Source organism: Carcharodon carcharias, chromosome 5 (genome assembly GCF_017639515.1).
Source record: "Carcharodon carcharias isolate sCarCar2 chromosome 5, sCarCar2.pri, whole genome shotgun sequence".
Taxonomy (NCBI): domain Eukaryota; kingdom Metazoa; phylum Chordata; class Chondrichthyes; order Lamniformes; family Lamnidae; genus Carcharodon; species Carcharodon carcharias.
In genome coordinates this window covers 31,101,912-31,127,181 of record NC_054471.1, presented here as the reverse complement: position 1 = coordinate 31,127,181, position 25,270 = coordinate 31,101,912, and the positions used below count along the sequence as shown (strand labels likewise).

At 42.7% G+C, this 25,270-nt stretch overlaps 1 protein-coding gene across 2 annotated transcripts in view; it reads left to right on the top strand.

The window, feature by feature from the left end:
- kcnk5a (potassium channel, subfamily K, member 5a) overlaps positions 1 to 14,946 on the top strand; it is a 35,193-nt gene extending 20,247 nt beyond the window's left edge. For both annotated transcript variants that reach the window (XM_041188873.1, XM_041188872.1), the window contains 4 exons: positions 7,978 to 8,089; positions 8,205 to 8,371; positions 9,392 to 9,560; positions 11,258 to 14,946. In XM_041188873.1, the coding sequence (XP_041044807.1) occupies positions 7,978 to 8,089; positions 8,205 to 8,371; positions 9,392 to 9,560; positions 11,258 to 12,108 (1,299 nt within the window). In that variant the 3' untranslated portion in view covers positions 12,109 to 14,946. The remainder of the gene's footprint in view (positions 1 to 7,977; positions 8,090 to 8,204; positions 8,372 to 9,391; positions 9,561 to 11,257) is intronic.
- The last annotated feature ends 10,324 nt before the right edge of the window (positions 14,947 to 25,270 follow it).

Genomic DNA, 25,270 nt, shown 5'->3' with positions numbered 1-25,270 from the left:
TATATTCAATGAGAGCAGTAAGGAGGAATGGCTGTGCTGATAGGGTTATGGTTGCACGCTCTCTCTCTCTTTCCCCCTTTGCTTTGCAAGTGAGATAAAAGATCACAGAGCAAAAGGAGGCACTGCATATCAGGGATCTGTTTAGTATCTGTATGGAGAAATGACTATCTAGCGTTTTGGGTGACCTTCAACAGAACTTTGCCTGCTCTTATATTGGCTTTAAAACTGGAACAATAATCTCTGGGAATATGGGAATTTACAGGGCTGTAAGAGTTTTCAGACCCCTTTGGCTAGTCTGAAGAGCTCTATACTACTTATCGTCCTACCGTAGAAGTGTACTTTTTCAGAAAAGATGATTGTTGTAATTAACAATATGAACACCTCTTCAGCTACTGTCAACATCTTTGTATATTTAAATTTACAGTGCACATTTTTGAGAATTCACAATTTTTTTCTCAAATGATAAAGATGCAATATTCATGTTTCTTTTCTTGTATTGGCTTGAAATGAAGCTACTTTCTTCCTTGGGTTACCTGCAGATGAGGAGGAGGCCAGCTGATCTGTTCCAGGACTCTGCTACCCTAGATTTAAGGAAGTGAGACGAAGAGCATGGGGATAAGATTGCAAGTTTGGAATTGCTCTTGTGAGTTGAAAATTTGGTAGAGGGAGTGATCAGAACTGTGCTGTATTCCCCTGGTTACTCCTGACCAGTGCTGCATTGTGATCCCTGTAGTTCAGTGCTGTGATTCCTGCGTAAAAACATCATAAATAGGAGTAGAAGTAGGCCATTTGGCCGAGCATGCTCCATCATACAATACTACCAGGGCTGATCTGATTGTGGCCTTAACTCTACTTTCCTGCCTGCCCCCTTAACCCTTAATTTCCTTATCAATCAAAGACCTCTCATTTAGCCTTGAATATATTCAATGACCCAACCTCCACTGCTCCCTGTGGAAGAGAATTCCAAACACTAGCAACCTTCTTAAAAAAATAAATACCTCCTCATCACCGTCTTAAATGGGAAACCATTTTATTCTTGACCAAAACAGAATTACCTGGAAAAACTCAGCAGGTCTGGCAGCATCGGCGGAGAAGAAAAGAGTTGACGTTTCGAGTCTTCATGACCATTCCACAGAACTCGAAACGTCAACTCTTTTCTTCTCCGCCGATGCTGCCAGACCTGCTGAGTTTTTCCAGGTAATTCTGTTTTTGTTTTGGATTTCCAGCATCCGCAGTTTTTTGTTTTTATTGTTGACCATACTTATTTTAAAACTGCCCCTTAGTTCCAGATCCTTCCATGATGAGAAGCATCCTCCTCAGCATTTACCCCGTCAAGCTCCCTCAGGGATCCTATAGTTTTCAATAAGCTCACCTCATTCTTCTAAACTTCAGTGAATCTAGGGCCAACCTGCTCAACCTTTCCTCATAAAACGAACCCTTCATCCGAGGAATCAGCCGAGTGAACCTTCTCTGAACTGCTTCCAGTGCAAATACAAATAAAACCATGCCGCTGTGGTCATACTCTTATTTAAGTGCTGTGAGACAGCCTCCTTAAGGGTGTCATGTTGCTATGCTCCAGAACCTGACCAGGAGTGGAATGAGGAGCTGTACTGAAACATCTATATTGCTATTAAGTTGAAATAGTATTGGAAGAAACACAAAAGTGACTCTAATTGATTTGTGAGAACCTTCCAGATTTGTCCTTTACTATCAAAATGATAACTACCTCAGGATTTCGAGGCATAAAGGCAGGATTTTGTGTTTGGAATGGAGTATGATAAACATAAGCTTTTAACACAGAAGTACTAATTAGGAATTTTCAAAAATCCCAAAGCAAAATTCCAGAAATGTTTCTCTACTGGTCAGAGAGGGGAGTCTACCAGACTGAGAACCTTGCAGTCTGATCTTGGTCAGGTCACTTTGTGGGAGTTGGGATGCCTGAAGGTTGCATTGGAGAGAGACAGAGGAAAACATGCATGTCCCCTACAGAAAGTACATCTGTTGGCAGAACCCTGTTTCCCAATAAAAGAAAAAGATTTTTGAGGCTAGTAACACCATATGGAAAGTGTGTGTACTGATTTTTTGTAAGTACTTTAATATGGTAGAACTTTACTTCTCCAACTGTTGAGAAATTTGAATGTCTCTGTGTTTAACATCAGTGTTTTGCTACATTAAAAAGTTCATTTATTTGCTGCAGATGCTGATAAGTGGTTGTGGTGCTGAGCCATGGGGCAGAAGTGCAACTTTGCTTCTGGAAATTTCCTTCTTGACTACCGTTGCTCACTAAAGGTTATGTGGCCGATCAAAATTTATCCATGCAAAAGACTGTACAGTCCTTCCCACCCCAACCAGCAACCATTTCTTAAATGATTATAGAGTTTCTATGTTGCCAGTTACATCTGCTTTTTTTTCCCTGTTAGCCAATGTATGGCTGAAGACCCAGAATGGGACGGGGCTCAGGTCTTTTCTGGAAGGTTCCGCTGCCTTCGCATTCTTCTTTAGTGCTGAAATAGATTTAAGTTGTACTTGCCTCTCACCCTATTTGTTAAAGAAAGCTTTCGTTCCTGTCCCCCTGTAATGTTTGATTCTACTCCCGTGACAGTTAGCAGAGCTTTGTTTCTCTATCCACTTTGAAAGCAGTGTTGTTATTTAGTACATCCATATCGGTATGCTTCAGGATAAGTTGCTTTAAGGCAGATATGCTTTTGGTGTGGTATGATCTGCTGCATTCATTATCATCACCACATCCATCAACCTGACATTATACAGGGCAATACAATGAATTCACACATGACCTGTAATTTGTACCTGTAATTGTACTCCTGAGTATGTTCATTATGGAAGTATAACATGCCACCATTTGCACTCTTGTGAAAACCCAGGAATAAGAAAAAGGGGCAGGAGTAGACCATTCAGCCTTTTGAGCCTGCTGTGCCTTTCAGTACGATCATGGCTGATCTTCTGCCTCACAACCACTTTGCTGCCATATTCTGACTATATTTTCTTCCATTTGTGTCAACCTGGGCTCAGTGGTATAAAAGACCACTGAATAAAAAGGCTATGGATTTAATGTCATGAACACATAAATGTATGAGTTTTCTTTCATTCTGTAGTGCCTTTCCAAACAGTGAGGACATTCTAAAGTGCTTCAAACCCAATGAAGTGCTGTTGAAATGTAGTCAACTGCCCTGTAGAGTGAGATGGCAACCAACTTAGTGAGTCCCACGAATAGCATTGTGATTAATGACCACATAATCTGTTTTTAGTGATGATGATGAAAGAATAAATATTGACCAGGACAGTAAAGAGAATTCCCTTCCTCTTGTTTAATATTGCCGTGGGATCTTTAATGTTTGCCTGAGATAGGGCCTTGGTTTTCTGTCTCGCCAAATAGTCCCTATTTGCCTGTTGTTGCGCTCTCTCCTCCACAGGGACACAGTCCAAGTCCCAAGACTTTGGCTAAACATTAACCACAAGCCAAGGTTTATCAATCTCCCAGGTGTGTGCAGGAGAACAGCTTGAGTTTAACCAGCTAAATGTTACTCCAATTACTGGTGCAGAACATTGGCAAGCTCCCTTCTATTCACTATCTCATTGGGGCTTTAGTTCCCAAAGTTATTTGGAACCGAGTGGGAAGAATGCTAGTGCTTAGTGAAACTCTTCTTCTACTCCAGGCCCAGTACTGAGCTAGGCTGATTCACCTGCACACTTGGAGTACTGCAATCCTGCCATGAGTGTCAGGTGTGGCTCAATTGGTAGTACTCTCGCCTCTTGAGTGGCAAGGTCCTGCGTTCAACTCCTACTGGAACACAAAATTCAAGATTGTCGATCTAGTGCAGTACTGGGGGAGTACTGCACTTTTGGATGATATGTTAAACTGAGGCCCTGGCACCCCCTCAAGGGGATGTAAAACATGCAATGGCACTATTTAAGAGAAGCGTGGCAGCACTCTCCCTGGTGTCCTGGCCAAATGTACCCCATAGTCACCTTTGCAAACTAACTGGTCACTATCACGTTTCTGTTTGAGGGAGCTTCCTACTTTGCGACAATGACTATACTACACTTCAGAAAGTACTTTATTGGCTGTAAAAGACTTGGAGGCATCCAGTGACTGTCTTGTCTTTTTGATTTTGAACTGCGTGAGGTTGACTCACATCAAATCGTACCCAAATGAATAAATTCTTTTAAATATGGGATGTGTTTCTAAATATTCCAAGTAGATTTGAAAGCCATTGTCCTTTAATTGCTGCATGAGATGTGCTTCCTTTCTCAAGTGTTCCTTTTTTTAAAAAGATAATTGCAGTTTCTATTTGAACTGTTCTCTTGTGACAGTTCCTCTTGACTGCAGACATTTCTTGTGGTGGCTAGTCCCCAATCAAAATGGCGTGTACTTATCACTGTTGTAGCTGCTGTAATGTAGATAAACATACTCACAAAGAGGAAAGGCGGAGCCTTTTTAGACATTTTTATGTTTATAAACTAGGTTAATTCACAGCAATGTAAGTATCTTATTTGTCAATCACACAACTATAAGAATTTTTTAAAATCTGCAGTTACAATAGACTGTTGTCACGAAATGTTGTGTGACTGTAATCACAAGGTCAGTTTGATTGGGAGTGACCTTTTGGCCTATTTTCAACTGGTCCTTCTCAAATGACAACAGTGTTATTTTCCCATTACGGCAATCAGGCAGAAGTCCAGTGTCCTGGGTGTATTACTGTTACCAATTGCGACCCCATTGCACCCTCTCTAACAGAATACTTTTGACACTTGATCTTCACAACCCTCAGTCCCTTGACTTGCTCCTCTATTGTAATTGAAAGTGTTGTCTTCAGCTGTTTTGCTTAACTCTGTACATCTTGTGACCGAAAGAAATGCCTGGAAGAGAGAATGTTTTCTTTAGCTTTCTAGTGAAGTACCTTATACCCTTTTTAGGTGCTATCTCTGACTTGTTTTTCCATGTAGGGATACCACTGCTAATCCTGTCTCAAATGGAAAAAAACGTATAATCCAATTTTGTGTTACTCCTCAATAAGATACTTGTCCAACTTCTCAAATGACTAGTATTCAGGGAGTGTCTTCAAAAACTTGGACTAAAGGGAAACTCCTGACCAATATTCCCTCTAAAATTTAGCTGTTTTGCGCAACCTATTAAACCATGCACACGCATTACTTGCCTAAGATGAGGCCTACACAGTACTTTTTTTTGGGGGGGGCTGCTGTAAGACCACACATCCAAGCAGTTTCCCAGGAACGCTGCTACCGACCTCTGCCTTTCTTTGTCTCTGTTTATAGTCAACACTGCTGTGCCTTTCTTCTGCCATTTCTGATTTGATTTGTTTTAATGAGAATTCTTTGCACTTGTATTTTTAACAAATTTATTTTTAACTAAAAGTGATAATTATTTCATAAATAACCCTGGTCGACTTGTCAGTGTGCACTGACCATCTGTGGAAATAGGCCTGAGGCCTATGCTAACCATTGACTACAAATGCTTTCAAATTCTTTATCTAAAGTCAAGGGATCAATACCTTTTTACACTCCAAAATAGACAGGTCTCCACAAAGTTGCTTTACACTGTTGAAACTTCTGAATTCTCTGACAGTCAGCCCAGGGCGTAAATGTAGTAATTACCTTCCAGGCCTATATGCACATTGCTTACTATAAAGGAGATTACAGCATGTAGTATGGCTGCTAAGATAGCCCGAGCATATGGAAAGGGTTATTGAGATAGGTTGTCTGCTGCTGCTCTCAGTTTGCCCACAACCCAGGTTATCAGTGTAACCAGTAAAGATCGCTCAAAACACAGTTGAGATTACATCACCTTGTTTCAGGAAGGCCTTTGGCTTGACCTTTTGGTTGGATTTCTGAGTGGGGGTTGTCTTGTTGGCGGGATTTTTGTTATTGGGACGGGGAGGGAATGAGGTTGCAGAAGTAGAGGTAGAGGGGCAATAAAATTGCCCCAACTCTCGAGTGATTTGGCATTAGGAGTGAACCTGGAGCCCACAGAACGCTCTGCCATTGTGTACCGAGCTTGAGAACTGGGGTAATATCTGTGATGTTTTCAAACTGATGGATTGGAGGGCAGCAGGTGGATCCGGGGTCAAAACCACATCCGAGGTTGATGCGGTGGCAGTCTCCAGCAACCAAACGTTCATGTTCATCTTTTTTTCCTCTGCAATAATTTAGCAGCAAAGGAGTTGAGTGAGTTTTCTCCGTCCAGGCAGCCAAGTGTGATCAGTGCATTGGGTGGGGTTGGGCGGGTGGCGGTGGTGGTGGTATGGTGGGGGATTGTTTTCTGCTGGGTAGTGGAACACTGCTTTTGAATATGTTGTTGTCCTTTTTATATGTACAAAAAATAAATTGTTTTGTGGTTTCTGGAAACTGCAATAACAGGAGTTCAATCAGAAGTCCTGATGGCGCCACCCAGCTGCTCTTCAACCATAAATATTCACAAGAATTGCCAAGTCTCTGCTTTGTTTTGCTGAGTTTGTAATGATCACCTGCTGAATTAGCAGTAAATCCCTATCCCAAATTAATGTTTTAAAAAGTTGCCCATTCTCTTCAGAGACAGCTTCCTGTTTCTGATCTGTGCTCGCTATAACTGCACCTATAATTAAATCTCTCATTTGCAGACTCACCAGGTCTGTGGGTCCTCCTTGCATTTTGAAATTGCTGTTACCATCTGCATTGCTGCAAATCCTGACTCTAATGGTTTATTAACCCTTGGCCACCATTCCAATTTAAAAAAAAACAAACTTGCTTTGTGTCCTGCTGAGTCTGTGTTGCTCTGCCTGTGTTGTGTGCTTGATGTGTCTCTGTGCTCTCTGGCTTGCTTTGTCTTTCTTTCTTCCCCTCTCATTGTATGTGATGGCACTTTTGATGTAACTTTTCAGCTGTGAAGCATCTTGAGATGAAAGGTGCTACGTAACTGCTTGTTCTTAAGTGGTTGCAGTGGCATGTTAGTTAAAGGGTTGTGGATTGAGTTGATTATTGAATGCTACTGGGTCACTTGGAGCGTTAATCATCCTGAAGCACTCAGCTACTGGCATTTCCACTGTGTTGCATAAGAAAAAGTGGGTAGCAAATCGCACCGCTGGCAGTAAATAGAGATTTTTGGGATGCTACACGATGCAAATTCTGTCCTCCACATTTTGTTATTTGGCTTCACCCATCTGCCCGTTAGCTATAGTGAGAGTGTTAAGACTAAGTGCTGCTGTCGCTTGACACTCTGCCAGCTTGATCCAGATAACATTCTCCACTCGACTGTCACTCGCCCCTATTTCCTTATTCTTCCATGAGCTATTTCTTGTTCTTGTTGATTTCTCCTTTTCTCTCATCCTGTCATGAAGATGCTGTCTCCTTTATTGTGCTACAATTGGCAAACAACCCTCTGGCACGTGGTCATTGCTCATTAATTAAGATGCACCCGTGATCGGTAGCCGTGGAAGTCTTTAGACCCCAGCTTGGCCTGGGCCTCACCTGCAATCTACATGCATGGCTTGCTCCTGTTCCTTTATGTTGGCTACCTATTTCTGTTTCCTATGTTGTTCCATGCACTGAAAACAAGGTTGCTGGGCACTTAAGTCAATTGTAGCACTATTACTGCACATGCACTGAGATCAGCTCATGGATTGAACGCAGGACCCCCCTCCTTTCTGTGTTTCTCAGTTTTACACCATGTACCGCATTTATCCCCCTCAGTAGTGTCCTGTTTTTAATTGAACTCTTATAATGATACAGCAAGATATTTTTCACAGGCATGTCTTAGGAAACACTTCAGGAGAGGGAAGAACGTTGAGTGTATCCTTGTGTTACAATAATTCATTGCATTGTTACAGTGGGGGAGGGGATGAGTGATCATCTTTGAGGATGAAGTTAACAACTTAATTGCTTTGTGCTTTTAGTCCTTCTGAATCTGTGAGGGGCTCTAATTTTAAGTCGGCTTAGTAAATTTCCCCCGTTTTGTGTTTGCAGACTGTCGAAGAAGCTGCTGGACAAGGTGTCACCATCACCGGCAATAAGACCTTCAACAATTGGAATTGGCCCAATGCGGTTATTTTTGCAGCAACAGTCATCACCACAATCGGTAAGTCACCTCACCGGCGACAGATCTGTATATCAAGAGGTGAAGCCGCTGTAGGAGTGGGTCATTTATTGTGTTCTCTTTTTCTCTCCTCTGTTCCCCTCACTTGTGACAACAGGGTATGGAAACATTGCGCCCAAGACTTCACAGGGACGCCTCTTCTGCATCTTTTATGGGCTGTTTGGCACACCACTCTGCCTCTCCTGGATCAGTGCGTTGGGGAAGTTTTTCGGAGGACGGGCCAAGAAGCTGGGTGAAGCCTTGACCAGGAAAGGCATGAGTCCGGTAAGAATAGTATTTCTTCTTTCTGGGCATTTGGAATTCTAAGTAACTTTCAGCAGGAGTAACAGGAAGATCGGAGTTAGATTGATAAACGCTTTATTCCTAAGGAAACACCGCAAGCAGAAAAGCATAATGGTGAGATGTTGAGCCACGCAGACCTGAAAATTGAGATATTGCCACAAAAATCTGCTAGGGTTCCTACCCCCTGATCATTGACCTTATTCAACAGTCTGTTTGTTTGGTTAGAACCTGACTGGAAAGAAATACTTGTCGTGAAGTAGTGCTTGCCATGGCCTGAGGGCATCAAAAACTGCTTCACAGCCAATAAATTATCTTGGTGTAGTCTGTTGTAATGTGGGGAATGCAGCTGCCAATTTTCTGTGGAGCAAGATCCCACAAAGTGCGGTAAGGCCAGATAATCAGTTTCACTGATAGTTGATGGATAGATATTGGCCTGGATACCAAGAGGAACTCCCCTGCCCTTCTCCAAATGATGCCATACAATTTTTTACATCCAACTGAGAATGCTGACAGGGCTTTGGTTTGACATCTCATCTGAATGATGGCATCTCCGACTGTGTAGTACACCCTCAGAACTGCACAGGAGACTCGGGCTAGGTTATGTGCTCCAGTCTCTGAGGTTAGTCTTGAACCCACAAGCTCCTGACTCGAGAGGCAAGTGTATTATCAACTGATTCAAAACTGAAAAAGCTAGTCCATCTATCATGGTTAAATAACACCTGTGAGGAGAGAGGATAGGTTAAGATTTTGGTTTACCATGCTCTGTCAGTACAGCTATATTACCTAGGGCTTTTAAAATATATATAGTCAGTGTCATTATAGTGGCTTTCTTGGCCCGAAGCCATTAATTAAAATTGGCGATTGAGATGGAAAAGCACTTACAAGAAATGTAACCATGTTGAAGAAATTCTGAAGGTAGAATTTGCTGTTATGGGAAGTAATTTGTGCCATGCACCCCTCTGTCCTCACCCTAATGCTCTGTTTCATCCTTTCATTTAAAAGCGGAAGGCCCAGATAACCTGCACGGCTATTTTCATTGTTTGGGGTGTCCTGGTGCACCTGGTAATGCCGCCCTTTGTCTTCATGGTGACTGAAGGTTGGTCGTACATTGAAGGCTTGTACTACTCTTTCATCACGATCTCCACCATTGGATTTGGAGACTTTGTGGCAGGTAAGGATCATTTTGTGATTAGATCACCTTTTATTGAGTTATGGGATAGAGTCAGCTTTCAGATAAAGTAAATTTGTAATTTGAAATTATGGTGAGACTTGAGCATGAAGACATTTTTGTTTGAAAATGCCTGCTCCACAGTGCCCTCTGTCACAAATCATGGTGCAAGATTCCAGCAGGACTCTACTCCCCACTAACTGCTGTTGTAGCACAACCAATATATTGCACAAGCTTATATCAATCTGCAGCATCGATTGTTTACACTGCTTAACCTGGGACTCCTCCAGTGGGGCCACGACTCCTGAATGGTAGTCACTTTTGTTCCACTGTGAAACAGAATGAATATCACCAAAGATTCCCTGCTTTTAGCATAGTGAGACACTGGGTAAGGACCCTACAAACAGGTCGAGGCTAGAATGATGAACTATTCACTACAAGCACTGTCACCACACTCTGGTCCCGTCAAGGCAAAGATCCCATCACACTTGACTCTTTAAATGTCATGGGTTACTTTAGAATTGCTGGGATGTACAACTGCTGTGGATGCTATCTGTTCACTTGGCCATGAGCTTTGCATTGACATGTTTTACACTGCAGAGAGGGATGAGGCGGGGAAGATAGTGTTTTGATGTAACTACGTCTCAGTGCCATTCTCAAATAAGGGATGCATGGCAGGGTGTGCAATCTGATGATCTCTTTGTGCTCCCACTGCCCACCATGTGGTTTTATTACACGTTCGCAGTTTTAGTCATAAAGAGGGGGGATCTGAGATTTTCTCTATGACCACCAGAACAAGTAGTACCGAAGTGAAGAGCCAAGGAAAATGAGGCAAGAAGGACAGAATCCCCATCCCTGAAATTGCCCACCAAGGTTTACCACAGTTTTACAATGACAGCCATCCAACCTGTCTCGTTGACAAGGTTGGATGGGGCACGGGAGTCCTGATTGCCAAAGGTACTCCTTGTTTTAACTATTGGCCCTGGCCAATTCGGCCACTAGAACAAATATCCAACTGCATTACCACAATGTTTCCTTCCCATCCAAGGCAGGATGTTCCTAAAGAACATTGGGTGCCCCCTCTGAATATGTATCTCAGGGAAATGGGATGGGGCCACCTAGTGAGAAGGTCGGAACAGCTGACCAGAGGAAACCCATTCAACTTGTTCAGTTTTGCCTTGGTTTTGCTTCAGTCTGGCCAATTGGAGTCAAGTGACTCAACCTCAGCTCATGGTCTTCCTGAGATATGTGCAGTTGCTTGAAATAGTGGTTTGACTTTTAAAAAAATTCCTCTCCTCTTCCTCATTCCCTCTTTCACTAGTTCTGGATTTCTGAGAGAGTAGGAGGGGAGAAGGGGATGGGGTGGGGGGGGTGCGGTTGTGGAGTGGAGTGGGAGGAACCATTACCAGGCTGCTCTTATCTGCCTCTCCATCACCCACCAGATAGCATTGGTAGAGTCTTTGAATCAGGGTGTTCAACCTCTTAATGCCAAGAGGCATGTAGACCAGCCAGACTGGGATAGCAGAAAAAAAAGGAAGAATAAAATAATTTAATGTTTGTATAGATGAAATAAATTCAAGATAATTGGAGTCATAGACTTGGGCGAATCTTCTCTTTGCCCACACAAAATGATTTTTTTTGGACTTTTTTTTCAGTTTAATAGCTGTATAACAATCTTTAACTGTACACTTCTTTCATAGGTGTCAACCCAAACGCAGACTACCATATCCTTTACAGATACTTTGTAGAGCTGTGGATCTACTTGGGTCTGGCATGGCTCTCCCTTTTCTTCAACTGGAAAGTTAGCATGTTTGTCCAGGCACACAAAGCCATTAAGAAGCGACGGAAGCGAATGAGGGAATCTGTGTTAAACGTGTCGAACACCCAGCCTCTTAATTCAAAAATGTCAGACTCTAAAGTGTCAGACTCCACTGAGGTAAACATCTTTCGCTTCCTTTCCAAAAAACAAGAAAGCTACAATGATCTCATCAAGCAGATTGGATCAAAGACTTTGAAGAATAACAGTAGCAAACTATTGGGTGTTCAGGTCCCTGCCAAACCTACAACGAAGGATGAGAGTAAAGGTAAGCCTGGAGCAGTTCAGTTGAGAAAAATAGGCCTGAGAAGATTCTGTTATGAGCCACCCAACCTACCTGTCATTGACGACACTGAGATTACAGTACCACTAAGTGAAGGAAAAGACCTGAACACTCAGCCAGATTGTACCACGCAAGAGAACCAACTGGATAAAACTGCCCGAGAAGATTGTTCAGTGTGGGACACGCGTGCCCGCCCACCATTGTTCTTTGAGAATGTCAACATCAGATTTATAGATGAACAAAACCTTCTCAGTGATGACGAGAAGGTGGAATTGTCGCTGGATGAGAACCTGGTGAACGAGGGAGAATCTGACGACCCGGTGCTGACACCAGACACAGTCTGTTCAGACTTCCAGACATGCAAGCTGGGAAGTCCACCTGACTATGAGCAGCTGATGAACGGATACAACAAAGTGCACAACAAAGTGCACAATGTTGAAGTGGTGATATAATCAAAGGCATCTGGGACTTGCTTCTCCAAACTTCCTGGTCCCACTTTGTTCATTCAGCACTAGGACCTGAGCAAAAGGGGACAGATGACACCCTGTTAGTTTGGAGGAGCTGCTAATAATACTTGGCTGTACAGTCAAAACACCTCCAACACATAAGCACAATCCTTTTTTTTTTAAAAAAAAAGAGGCCTTAGCTGAAAAAGAAGCATCCCTCTCCTAAATAGGAGAGTTGGAGAGCAGAATTTCCAGCATAAATGTTGACTGAGATGGAAACTGTGACGTAAACTAAAACATTTCCAACTGTAAAGATATTCAAAGAACTCTTTTATATACTGTGAGCTTTTCTTTACTTTCAAATGACCAATTTTTTTTAAAAAAAAAGCTTTTTAAGATTTTATTTTTGAGCCAGGAACTGTAGATCTTAAACAAGGCAGTTGCTTTTAGTTCCAAGTGTTTTCAAGGCTGTATTGGCACAGAAGCTTTCCTCCTGACCTAGATTCAACGATGTACAAATAGAAAATTTAGAAAGCCTGATCTTTGCAACTTGAGAGATTGGGAGTGGGGAACTGTTGGGTTACAACAAGTTCAAGTGACTTGTTTTAGCGAGTGATTTATTGCTGAGAAAATGCCATTTTCACTGCCTCCAGAACTTACTAACGCAAAATCGTGTATCGTGCAGTTAGTGCATAAATCCCTCTGCTGCGGCACAAGGCCAAATCCCTGTCTTAGTTGTCATGTTACAGCCACACACATTCTTAATTTTGATCTGCACCTTATGAGTGACTCTTATGTATATTTTGTACATACTTTTGCCTTTGTTTGTGATTTTTCAACAATACTCCAGAGTTATAAGTTTCTCTAGCCTTGATTATCCAAAATCCCAGGAGAAAAGCAGCTGGAAATTGATGGGCATTGAATAAGCCAAACAGCATTTTCCATGCACTTTTTGCCCTGAAGTGCCGAAATTGTAGGCAAAACCTGGTGACAAGCATAGGAAATAGCCTATGATGAACTCACTAGGACAAGACTCCTGCTTTCTCCCCTCCCCACCGCGCCCCCCCCCCCCCCTCCCAAACCCCTTCTGCTGTACTCTCCATGTGTTTTAACTTATAAATAGTGGTGCGACTGAGCCATTGCACCTTTCTGTTCCCCATCCTGTTGCACGCCAAACTGTTTGATCATGAGGCAAAGTTTTACCAGTGGAAACTGGAATTTTTTTTTGTGGGCACTTAATTGTTTACATTTATTACCAGCCTGGTACTCATTTCAGTTACAGGTGGGTAACTACCTGTTTTTGAAGGAAGAGAAATGGGAGATGAATTTAGGCTAAGCGCCTGGCTATGGTACTTCGCTCGGCCCTAAGCACGCCGAAAGGCTCAATCACTACAGGCACATGATCACTGATATTCGTTTTGTTACTGGGCTTTTTTTTTAAAAATAGAATATATCGGTTACAGAATGGAACTACTGCTGGAACTCAGTTTAATTGTGCTTTTCCACTTTTAATGTGAACTAAGCCCGAGGAAAAAGAATATTGTGACGTTCGTGTCCCACTAATCACAGGCTGCTCTTTCTGTTTTCGGGTTGGTGGGAATATTTACCAAAGTGGCACAGTACCCTGAAGGTACTAAAACCATTAAATCTGCGAGGCCAGGTTCACATCAAGGAACCCAGTTGGACACAAGAAGTCAATGTCCCTGATGTATGCCACTCCTGACTTTACTAAAGATTTTAAAATTTCTATTGGCAGAAACCTTGCTTCTCCAGATTTTCTTTATTTTACCTAACTGGATGACCGTTAAAAGTTCCCATTCTTAATAAATTGCTATTTCCTTTGTGGAAATACTGTATTATTGTTGAGGAACTGTATGGTGAGGCATTGATGTACTTTTAAAGCTTAATTGTGAATTGAAGGAGCAGGATGATAAGGATTGTAGAAGTTTTAAAAAGTCTTCGGTTTTTTTTGTTGTCTTCATTCGTGTCAGTTGTTAATGAGTGGAAATCAATTAGATATTCCACAGCGAACACACCCCACTTAACTGTTCTGTTATTATAAGTTACAGATGACTCCACTGAAGTATATTTCATTTGTGTGTCTCCAGTGTAGTGACGGTTTAACAATAATCTCCCAAGTACCGGGTGCACTCGTCCCTTTTTATCTTGAAGGCTAGCTTGTTTCGGAAGCCTTTTGTGGAGAGACAAGGACAACAAACAGCCAACCTAACCTCTTTCCTTCATGGAAACATTCCACCCCCCACCCTAGAAACATGTAATCAGTGGAGAGTTTAGACATCAACTGTTTAAAAACACTCAAAACCAGACTACATGTTGAATGATGGAAGCCTGGCAGCAGGACATCCGTTACAGAGCAGGGACTAGGTGGCCTCATGATAAAACTAAAAGGACAAAGTAAACTATTGAGAGCAAAAACAGAATGCAGACAGTGTATTACCATAAGTTCATTGTTGAACATTAATCATGTGATAATGAGCTTGGAAATGCCAATCACTGTATCTAAAGCAGCATTTGAGAGAAACATTACAAAAGCAGTGAGAAGCAGGGTGAACTGATTGTGTATGATCTGGATAGGTGTTTGATTTTGAAGTTTTAAGATCAGTTTATTCTTTTCCACGTGCATGCAAGAAGGAAGATCTGCGTTATACACATATTCTGAAGGGGGTTAGTGTCAACTGACTTTTCAAGACTGGCTGCATAGGAAGGTTTAAAACTTCTTAAAAGTAAAGGAGAAGCTAAAAGCTATTCCTATCACTCTGTCACTCCATATATTGAAAAACCGTTGAACTCCAGAAGCCTGTTTGTTGTATTTATTCCTGGAAATGTCTTGTATTAAGTGCCGTCCTTTATGGTTCTCTGTAAATTGTGGACCTAATTTATTTCTATGTTCATTTCAGAATGTAAATAAATTTTTTATATATATATATACAATGCTAAATGTCTGTTTTATTTTTTAAAAAGTCACTAACTCCTTTCCCAGGACTTTTAACTTGTGGTGTGTCTTACCTGTTTCAGTTTCCCCTTCCTTCCATGCTGAATTCTGCAGGTCAGCCCAAACCTTTGTACCATTGTATTCACTACTTCTTCATTTACCCAATACAAAAGCAAAATACTGCAGATAAGAACATAAGAAATAGGAGCAGGAGTAGGCTAACCAGCCCCTCGAGCCTGCCCCACCATTCAATAAGATCATGGCTGATCTGCCTCTTTCGTGCCAGCTCCTCATAACCCTCAACTCCCTGATATTTCAAAAATCTATCTACCTCTTTAAATACTTTGTGATCTGGCCTCCACAACACTCTGGAGTAGAGAATTCCAGACATTCACTACCCTCAGAGAGAAGAAATTCCTTTGCATCTCAGTTTTAAATGAGTGGCCCCTTACTCTTATTATGTCCCCCAGTTTGAGATTCCCCCACTAGTGGAAACTTATTGTCAAAATCTGCCCTGTCAAGCCCCATCAGAATCTTGTACGTTTCACTAAGATCTCCCCTCATTCTTCCAAGCTCAAATTAATAATGGCAACCTGTTCAGCAGTTCTTGATAAGTCAACCCCTTCATCCCAGGAATCAGCCTAGTGAATCTCTCTGAGCTGCCTCCAATGCCAATATATCTCCTCTTAAATACAGGGACCAAAACTGTTCACAGTTCTCCAGGTGCGGCCTCACCAACACCCTGAACAGTTGTAACAAGACTTCCTTATTTTTGAACTCCAACCCCCTAACAATACAGGCCAAAATTCCATCTGCCTTCTTAATTACTTGCTGCACCTGTATGCTAACTTTGTGTTTCATGCACAAGAACACCAAGATCCCCCTCTGCTCCACTTTTTTGGAGTGTATCTCTATTTAAATAATAGTTTGCCTTTTGATGCTTCCTACCAAATTGCATGACCTCATACTTTCCTGCATTAAACTCCATCTGCCAAGCATTTGCCCACTCACTCAACCTATCTAAACCCCCTTGCAGATTCCTTATGTCCTCATTACAACATGCCTTTTCACCTATTTTTGTATCATCAGCAAATTTGGATATGTTACACTCTGTGCCCTCCTCCAAGCCATTAATGTGGATAGTAAGTAACGGAGGCACTAGGACTGATCCTTGTGGCACTCCACTAGTTATGTCTTTCCAACCTGTTAATCCCAACTCTGTCTTGTGTGTGTTAACCAATCCTCAATCAATGCTAATACATTACCCCCAATACCGTGACCTATCTTGTGCAATAAACTTTTATGTGGCACCTTATCGAATGCCTTCTGGAAATCCAAATACACTACATCTACCGGTTCCCCTCTATCAACTCTGCTTGTTATATCCTCAAAGAACTCTAGCAAATTTGTCAAACATGATTTGCCTTTCACAAAACCATGTTGACTCTGTTTGATTGCGTTAAGCTTTACTAAATGCCCTGTTATTTCTTCCTTAATAATGAACTGTAGCGTTTTCCTAATGACAGATGTTAGGCTGACTGGCCTATAGTTTCCTACTTTTTGTCTCCCTCCCTTCTTGAACAGGAGTTTCACATTAGCGGTTTTCCAATCCGCTGGGACCCTCCTGGAATCCAGTGAGTTCTGGAATACTTTGACCAATGCCTCCACTATCTCTGCAGCCACTTACTTTAAGATGCTGGAAATCTGAAATATAACCAAAAAATATGTTCCGATGAAAGGTCATTGACCTGCAACATTAACTCCTGTTTCTCTCCACAGATGCTGCCTGACCTGCTGAGTCTTTCCAGCCTTCCTCCTCCTTCGTTTACCTCTTTCTTTCTCTTCTCTTTTCAACCTATAACCTTAACATTAGAGCTTGATCGATCAATGATGTCAGAAAGCAGTTCTTCACATTATGGGATCAAGAAACATAGGGGATAGGGTGGGAAAGGACAATTGAAAGGTGGAAGATTAGCCATGATACTGAATAATAGAGCATGCTTGAAGGATCTTATGGCCTTCTCCAACTGCTATCACAAGAGCACAAGAACTAGCAAGGGTAGACTGCATAGCCTGTTGTGCCTGCTCCACAATTTAATATGATTATGGCTAATGTTGAGCTTCACCTCCACTTTTCCGCCCACTCCTCATATCCCTTGATTCCCCGAGGGACCAAAAACCTGTCTATCGCAGCCTTAAATGTATTCAATGATGCAGCATCCACAACCCTCTGGGGCAGAGAATTCCAAAGAATCACATCCCTTTCAGTGAAGTAATTTATCCTCATCTTAGTCCTAAATGATCAGCCCCATATCCTGAGATTTCCTGAGAATGAGACCGCCTCTCATTCTTTTAAACTTCAGAGAATGTGGACCCAATGAGAATCTAACCATCGCCCCTTGACATTCAAAGGAATTACCGTCGCTGAATCCCCCATTATAAACATCCTTGGGGTTACCATTGACCAAAACCTGAACTGGACTAGCCGTATAAATACTGTGGCTACAACAGCAGGTCAAAGGCTAGGAATCCTGCAGCAAGTAACTCACCACCTGATTCCCAAAAGCCTGTCCACCATCTCAAGGCACAAGTTAGGTGTGTAATGGAATACTCACCACTTGCCTGGATGCGTGCAGCTCCCACAGCACTCAAGAAGCTTGACACCACCCAGGACAAAGCAGCCCGCTTGATTGCACCAAAACACCACACCCACAAACATTCTCTCCCTCCACCACTGATGCACAGTAGCAGCAGTGTGGACCATCTACAAGATGCACTGCAGGAATTCACCAAAGTTCCTTAGACAGCATCTTCCAAACCCATGACCACTACCATTTTGAAGGGCAAGGACAGCAGATAGATGGGAACACCACTAGCTGAAAGATCCCCTCTAAGTCAATCACCATTCTGACTTGGAAATATATCACCGTTCCTTCACTGTGGCTGGGTCAAGATCCTGGAACTCTCTCCCTAATTGCACTGTGAGTGTACTGACACCACATGGACTGCAGAAGTTCATGAAGGAAGCTCACCGCTACCTTCTCAAGGGCAATTAGGGATGGGCAATAAATGCTGGCCTAGCCAGCAATGCCCACATCCCATGAATGAATAAAAAAAACTCACTCAGCTTCTCATCATTGTTCAACTTCCTTATCCCAGCGACCAATTTATTGAACTTTTTCTGTACCACCTCCAAAGCAAGTATATCCTTTTTGTCAAATATTGAGACCAAAACTGCACACTGTATTCCAGATGTGGTCTCACCAAAGCCTTGTACAACTGTAGCAAGACTTCTTTATCCTTGTACTCTAATCCCCTGGTAATAAAGGACAACATGCTGCTTGCCTTCCGAATTGCTTGCTGCACCTGCATGCTTTCTGCATTCCTTGTACAAGCACACTCAAATCTCTTTGAAGAGTAACATTTGCAAGTACTGCATCTTTAAAAAAAGTTCTGCTTTTCTATTCTTACGATCAAAGAGAATAACTTGATATGTTTAATAGGTAGTGGAGATTTAGAACTCCTTCCCTTTCCCACCAGATAAAAGCTGTTGAGATGCGTGCCATTGAAAATTTCAAAACTGACCGTGATCGATTTTTGTTCGGCAAGGGCATTGAGGGTTACAGAACCAAGGTGTGTGGATGGAGTTAAGATATGGATCATTTAGCTGAATAGCCCCATCCTGGTCAAATGGTGTTTTCCTGCACTCAGACCTTCCATAGATTTTTGCAATTTGGTGTGGGTTCGGTGGGGGGGGGGGGGGAAAGGGGGTTAGAGAAAAGAACCTAGAATGACCTGTGTCTCCTTGATCTTTGGCTTATCCTTGAGCAAGGCACCGTTCAGTCTTTCCTGAAAGCTGTTACTGCTATTTCTCTGCCAATATGATTTTAAAGGCATATATTCCATTCAAAATGTGTAATGCATGCAAAATGGAAAAACTTAAATATATCTAACACCATTCATATCCTCAGCAAGTCCCAAAGTGCTTCGCAGCCAACGAGGTGTTATTGCGATGTAGTTAATGGCTAATTACTCTGTTTCAGTGAGGTTGGTTGAGCAACGAGCATTGGTCAATGCACCAGTGAGAGCTGCTTTGAACATTGTCTCGAAATCCACCTCCCAACACAACAGCACTTCATTAAAATGTCAGCTTAGATCATGTGCTCAAAGCTTAGAATATGATTGAACTTTCAGCCTTTTCACAAGGGTGTATTAGCAGCTGAGCCAAGCATATGTGTAGCCTAAAAGAAAAGTCCTGCTCTTATTAGGGATGTGTTTTAGCATTTCCCAACATATGCAAGAAATCTTCAAATTATGTCACCAGTCTGGGGAGAGAATTTTGCATTGCTGTGTCTCCTATTGGCTCTTGTCTGGCGCTATCTTCTATTATCAGTCTTGGTTTGCATAATGTGCTGGTGCGCAATAGAACAAAAAAGCAACATAGTTCTGCCGGTGCACGCTAGTCCTGTGTGCTTCTTTTAACCCATCAGCTCAAAGTGCTCCCATCACCATCCCCACTAGCAGCAGACATGTAATCACCAGTCCTAAACCTGAGCCTCGTACAGCTCAAAATAATCTCTCTAGGCACAACATACATTTAGCAGATCAAAGTCTATTATCACAGTTGTCGTCAATTGAGTATGAAAATTTGACATGACAAAAATGATGGTATTTACTGTTTCAAGCAATGTTATGTTTTTGCTGAGATTACAGCAAGTTCAGGCACTGGGGTTTTTAAAATAGAAATCATAGCTGTACCCTTAGGTTTTCAGTCTCACTTTTAGCTTGAGAACATTACATATTAATGATGAATTTAAACTGTGTTCTGCTAACCGCTTCTTTTTAAAGCATTTTGTGTTTATGGAGTGGGAGTTGTGGGGGGTGTGGGGCAGGATGTAGGATCTGGTGGTGGTTGGGTAGTGATGGAGAAAGTCAGGCAAGTATACATTTGCTGGCTGGAGCATAAGTGCTAGTTGCAAAGGACAAAAGATTTGTATGAATCACTTGCGGACAGGCTGCAAACAAATCAGTATTGGTTTGATTAATACTTCAGAATGTCTGTGCAATTTTCTGTAGTGAGCAAGAGGCAGGTCTATTGTCCATCTCCATCAGGGGTTATCATTGGATCCTCAAAGTTGTTGCCTGTGATATGAAAGGCTTCCTTTGGCTTAAAAACCTTGAGGTCATTCTTCATCATTAGTTTGCTGCAATGAGACAGATTTCCATGAATGCCTTAGGTTAAAAAAAAGTCATCCAAAGGCTCAGAGTGAAAGGGCTTGGAATGGAACAAGGGTTGAAAGAATCGCAACACTATTTCTGTGTCAAAAAACAGTTATAAGTATCAGGGAGTTAAATATCGCCTCCCTATTTTATCTGTTGGACTAACTTGCTCCTGTGAATATGCTTTTCTCCTAAAAAGCAATTTATAAACAGAGGAATAGGATATAAAAACAAAGGGATCATGACAGGACTGTGTCACTTGATTGGACTTTGCTGATCTCTCCCATCATTTTGCTGATGATTGAGTGTAGGCTGATCTGGTGATAATTGTGTGGATTGGATTTGTCTTGTGTTTTAGTTACCATGCCAACTTTTGGAAAGTGGCACTTTATTGATCTCCAGTCAGTTAAACTTTTCCACCAAGCATCAAACACATTGGCTAGAAGCAGAAATGGCAAAACCAACGACTATTCGCAATGCTCCAAAAAGTGCGATGTCAGTATGTCACACCTGACTGCCACCATGGTAGAATCATAGAAAGGTTACGGTACAGAAGGAGGCCATTTGATCTGTTGAGCCCTTGCCAACAGCAATTTAGCTAGTCCCATTCCCCCATTCTTTCTGGTAGTCCAGAACCCGGAAGATCTTTCCCTCCAGATGCTCATCCAATTCCCTGTTGCAAGTGTTAATTAAACCTGCCTCCCCTCACCCTTTCTGGCACAGCATTCCAGATTCTAATGGTAGAAAAAAAAAGTATTTCCTCATGCTGCTTTTGGTTCTTTTGCCAATCATAAATATGTATATAAATGTAAGTATGTATATGTATATGTCTAAATATGTATTCCCTGATTCTCAATCCTTCTGCCAGAGGGATCAATTTCTTTCTATTTACTTTTGAACACCTCTATCGAATCTCTTCTGAACCTTCTCCTCCTCTACACTCGTTTTAACAATTTCACAAAATCAAGAAATCTTCATTCCCAGACCGGGAATCGAACCGGGGCTGCGGTGAATCTTAACCATTAGACAACCAGGGGACGACCTCAACTTCTCCAATCTATCTATGTAAATGAAGTCTCTCATCCCTGAAACCATTCTTGTAAATCTTTTCTGCATTCTCTCTGAAAGCCTTCACATCTTTGCTAAAGTGATGTAGTGCCCAGAATTGAACACAATACTCCAGGTGAGGCCAAACCAGTTTTTTCTCTAGGTTTATTAAAGCTTCCTTGCTTTTTCATTCTATGCCTCTATTTATTAAGCCTGGGATTCATTACAAGGTGGGTCAGCAATATTATTTTTCTGGTTACATTTGCCATCAGTTGCACTTCATAATATACAAACACCTTTATACCCAAAAAGAGTATCTAGACAACAGGATAGTTCTCAGGAACACCAAAGTGCAAGAGCAATAGTAAAATACAGCACAAACTGATAAATCATGATAATTATTCCCAATTGTTATTGTTACTTTTAATCACTCAGTGCTCGTTGATAGGTACATCAAAAACACATACCATGTTACTTACCAACCCTTCCAATCTTTATAGAATATAAAAGCCTGTGATAAGCAAAGAACAGGTTAAAGGCAGTCAGAAACATTGACATGCAAGTGCTCTTTTCAAGGCGAGTCAGTGTGAATGCTTATGAAAACATTTTATTAAAAGGCAAATTCACAAAGGCATTAATGTAATCAGGGTGTAAATGTACAGGTGGATAAAGGCATTGAAGCGGTTGATCAGCCATGATTGTATTGAATGGTGGAGCAGGTTTAATGGGCTGAATAGCCTACTCCTTCTCCAATATTCCTATGACGTATTGAATAGTCCCTGAAAATGCACTTGGCTCCTGCCACATGCAGTTAGCCTGCACCTGTTCAATGTCACGTAGGCAGTGAGACAGCTCTGTCCTGCCCAATCATTACCAAGATTGTATGATGCAGTCAGCGCTAACCATGCTGTTGAGTAGCTGCATACCTCAGCAAGGGGCCCAAAAGCATGAGAGTCTAGCACAAGTTAAAGCTAGCCTGCACTACTTAAAGCCAGCCTGCAGCCCTTAAAGGTGAAGTGCACTGTAGCTGGAACAGGTGGCTGAGGTCTGTGTACAAGTTACCCTGACATGGAAAAGACTGAATATTGGCACAACATAGGAGAGAGCACTTCAAGGTTCTCTGAAGTTACACTGGAGGCCTTGGTAGAGGAGCAGCAAAGGGAGCCAGAAAATATCTCATGCGGCATTGAGACTAGATGGCTGTAGTGGTCAATGCCGGATTCAAGCCCTGAGGCATCTGGATGCAGTGAAGCAGCAAGTTCAATAGCCTTACACAAGTAGTCAAGGGCAAAGAATTCATCTTCAAATGCCAAATTCCATCAACTCTATTACTAGTCTTGGCCACTGCTCGATGCACCACACCTCCGCCCCCAACATTCATCTACAGCCATCCCTCTTTCAATCAGGACTCATACCTAACATTCATATCCTTCATTTCCCTGTCCTCGCACACCTGACACCTCGTGCCCATATCTTGCAGCTTGCACACATTGCCGGCTATTCAAACATGACAGCCAAATAACCCAAAGATATTGCTTCACACTCACTGACACACTTTCCTCTCTCTTACAGGATAAGGTCATGCATAATTTGAAGTTGCAGGAACTTACTAGTATGAAACAGGCATTCCTACATGTCCTTACTCCCATGGAAGAGACAATGCTCATCATCATTGGAGAAGCTGCAACTGAGGCTGTGGTCAGTAGCAGAGGTGGAACCATCGAAAATGATGGTGTCCTCATACTTAATCCATCTCCTCACATCCCACATATCCCTCATCCCACACTCTGTTCTGATTTACCAGCTGCTGACAATGTAAGCTTGTACTTCTTGCTTTCTCATGACAGCCTTAATCTTGAGCCTTTATCCTTCTAGATCTACCACCTGACCAGACAGCGGTGGAAGGCAACAACATACTGATGATGAAAAAATTTCATCACTTGCTCTCGTACTTGTAATTAGCAGCTTGGACACTGACACTGCCTGTCATTTAAAGGATGGCACGAAGGCATATTTTGCAAGTGTTGAGACACCAAGTAATAGTAGGCTGCAGCCAGGGCAGAGGGCAAGGACGATGCAGGTGCCAGCTCACCAGAGTACAAAGCTGTACACCAGTCCTGATGAGGAGGACTCTGATGAGGAACTTTGATGGGGCAGGCTGCAGCGGAAGGCTGATGAGTAATCACAATGAAATGCTTGGATCATTGGCAGGCCTGCTAGAAAGCCAATGCATCAAGGGGAATGGAGGAGTCTAGCATTAACTTTGCCCCGGCGTTTGCACAGAGGTTGGAGCCCACGTTTTCCAGCAGGGAAGTGTTGGGCAATACCATTAACGCACTTATGGACCAAACCACGAAGCAGCATCTGATGGTCGATATCTCAGCTTCCATTCAAGCACAAGCAGAAACCATCTATGGTTTGGATGCAACAGTGCAGTCTCAGGTTTCTGTCTTAGACAGCCAGCTTGATGCTACGCAAGCTCAGACTGCTGTCACCATGGCTGCAGATACCTGTGCTCAAAGGGGCTTGCAGGGTCTCATAGTAGTTCCACAATCTATGCACCAAAGATTACTAGGACTTCTGAGATGCCCCCTCTCCCTTCTGCACCCCCCCCACCACCCCCCCGCACCACAAGGGATTGGCTGGGCCCTTGCTGTTGCCTCTCAGCCAAGCCAGATGTCGACAGTGCAGTCTGAAGCCAGGCCTTCTAGACCTTGAGATGCTGGAAGGCTCCTCCAAGACCATCAGTAGTGTCCTCCACTGAAAGTCAGCAACTTCCACCAACCATGCTGCAAAACTGGGGTAACACTGTGGGGGAACAGTAGGAGAAGCAGAAGCACAAAGGAGGCAGGCACTAAGGGAATTCACAAAGGCGAATGCTAGACTTTAGTAAGTGATATGGCATAGTGTGATTTATAGAATGTTTAATTTGTGTTGGCTTGATTTTTGTATTGTGGCCAAGCGGATAGTGTGATGACCAGTGGTGGAAGGAAAACGTGTGGGGCTGTTGTCGAATGGGGAATTGAGGTTACGGTCACATGCTGATGAATAGACAAACTCATGGATAAATCGGCCAGAATGGGACTGTTGCTGCCTGCCTTCTTCTTCCTCTTCCTCCTTCTCCTGCTGCTCCTTAGCTGCTCACTGTATAGCTGTGGCCTCGTGGTGGCCAGGATATGCAGTAGTGCCTCAAATGCAGCTGATGCACTGGACTTCCATCGGATGAAGGCGTCATGGCTGCTGCAGGAATTGACAAACATGATTCTCTGTGTGTGGTCACACACCAGCTGGATGTTAAGGGAGTGGAATCTGTTTCAGCTGCAGTACATCTCAGAACTAAAATGAGGCTCCTGCAAAGCAGTGGATGTACAGCCAATGGTACCCTGCACCATGGGAAGCCTACATTCTTGATAAAGATGCATGCTATCTCTGCCTGCTTATCTCTGACAAGAGAAAATGAAAGATAGTCATCACTCTTTGCTCAGAGAGCCTCAGTGACTTTCCTAATGCAGCAGTTGACGGTAAATTGCGAGATGTTGCAAGTTAACTCCAGTCTGAGAGCCCGATGTATCGAAGTTCATGGCTACCATCACATCCACAGTCACTGTGAATGCTGCCCTCACCCTTCTCTGTGCTTACAGCTGTGGTTTCAACCAATGGCAGATTACAGCGAGGACATCCTTACTGAAGTACACACATTTTTCCTCACTGAGGCTTGGCGCAGTCACACTGCAGACACGATGGGCCGAGTGGCCTCCTTCTGTGCCATTAAAATTCTGTGACTCTGTGAGATTCAGGTAAGAGAATTGCTTTCTGAATATCCTGACCTCCTGTTGAGACCCTTTCTCCCTGTCCTCCTTCTCCAGCTTATCTTGCTCTGTGTGCCCCCTGCTCATTCTGCAACCATGTTGCCTGGGAGCAACTGGTTTGTGCAGAAACCTTACAGTC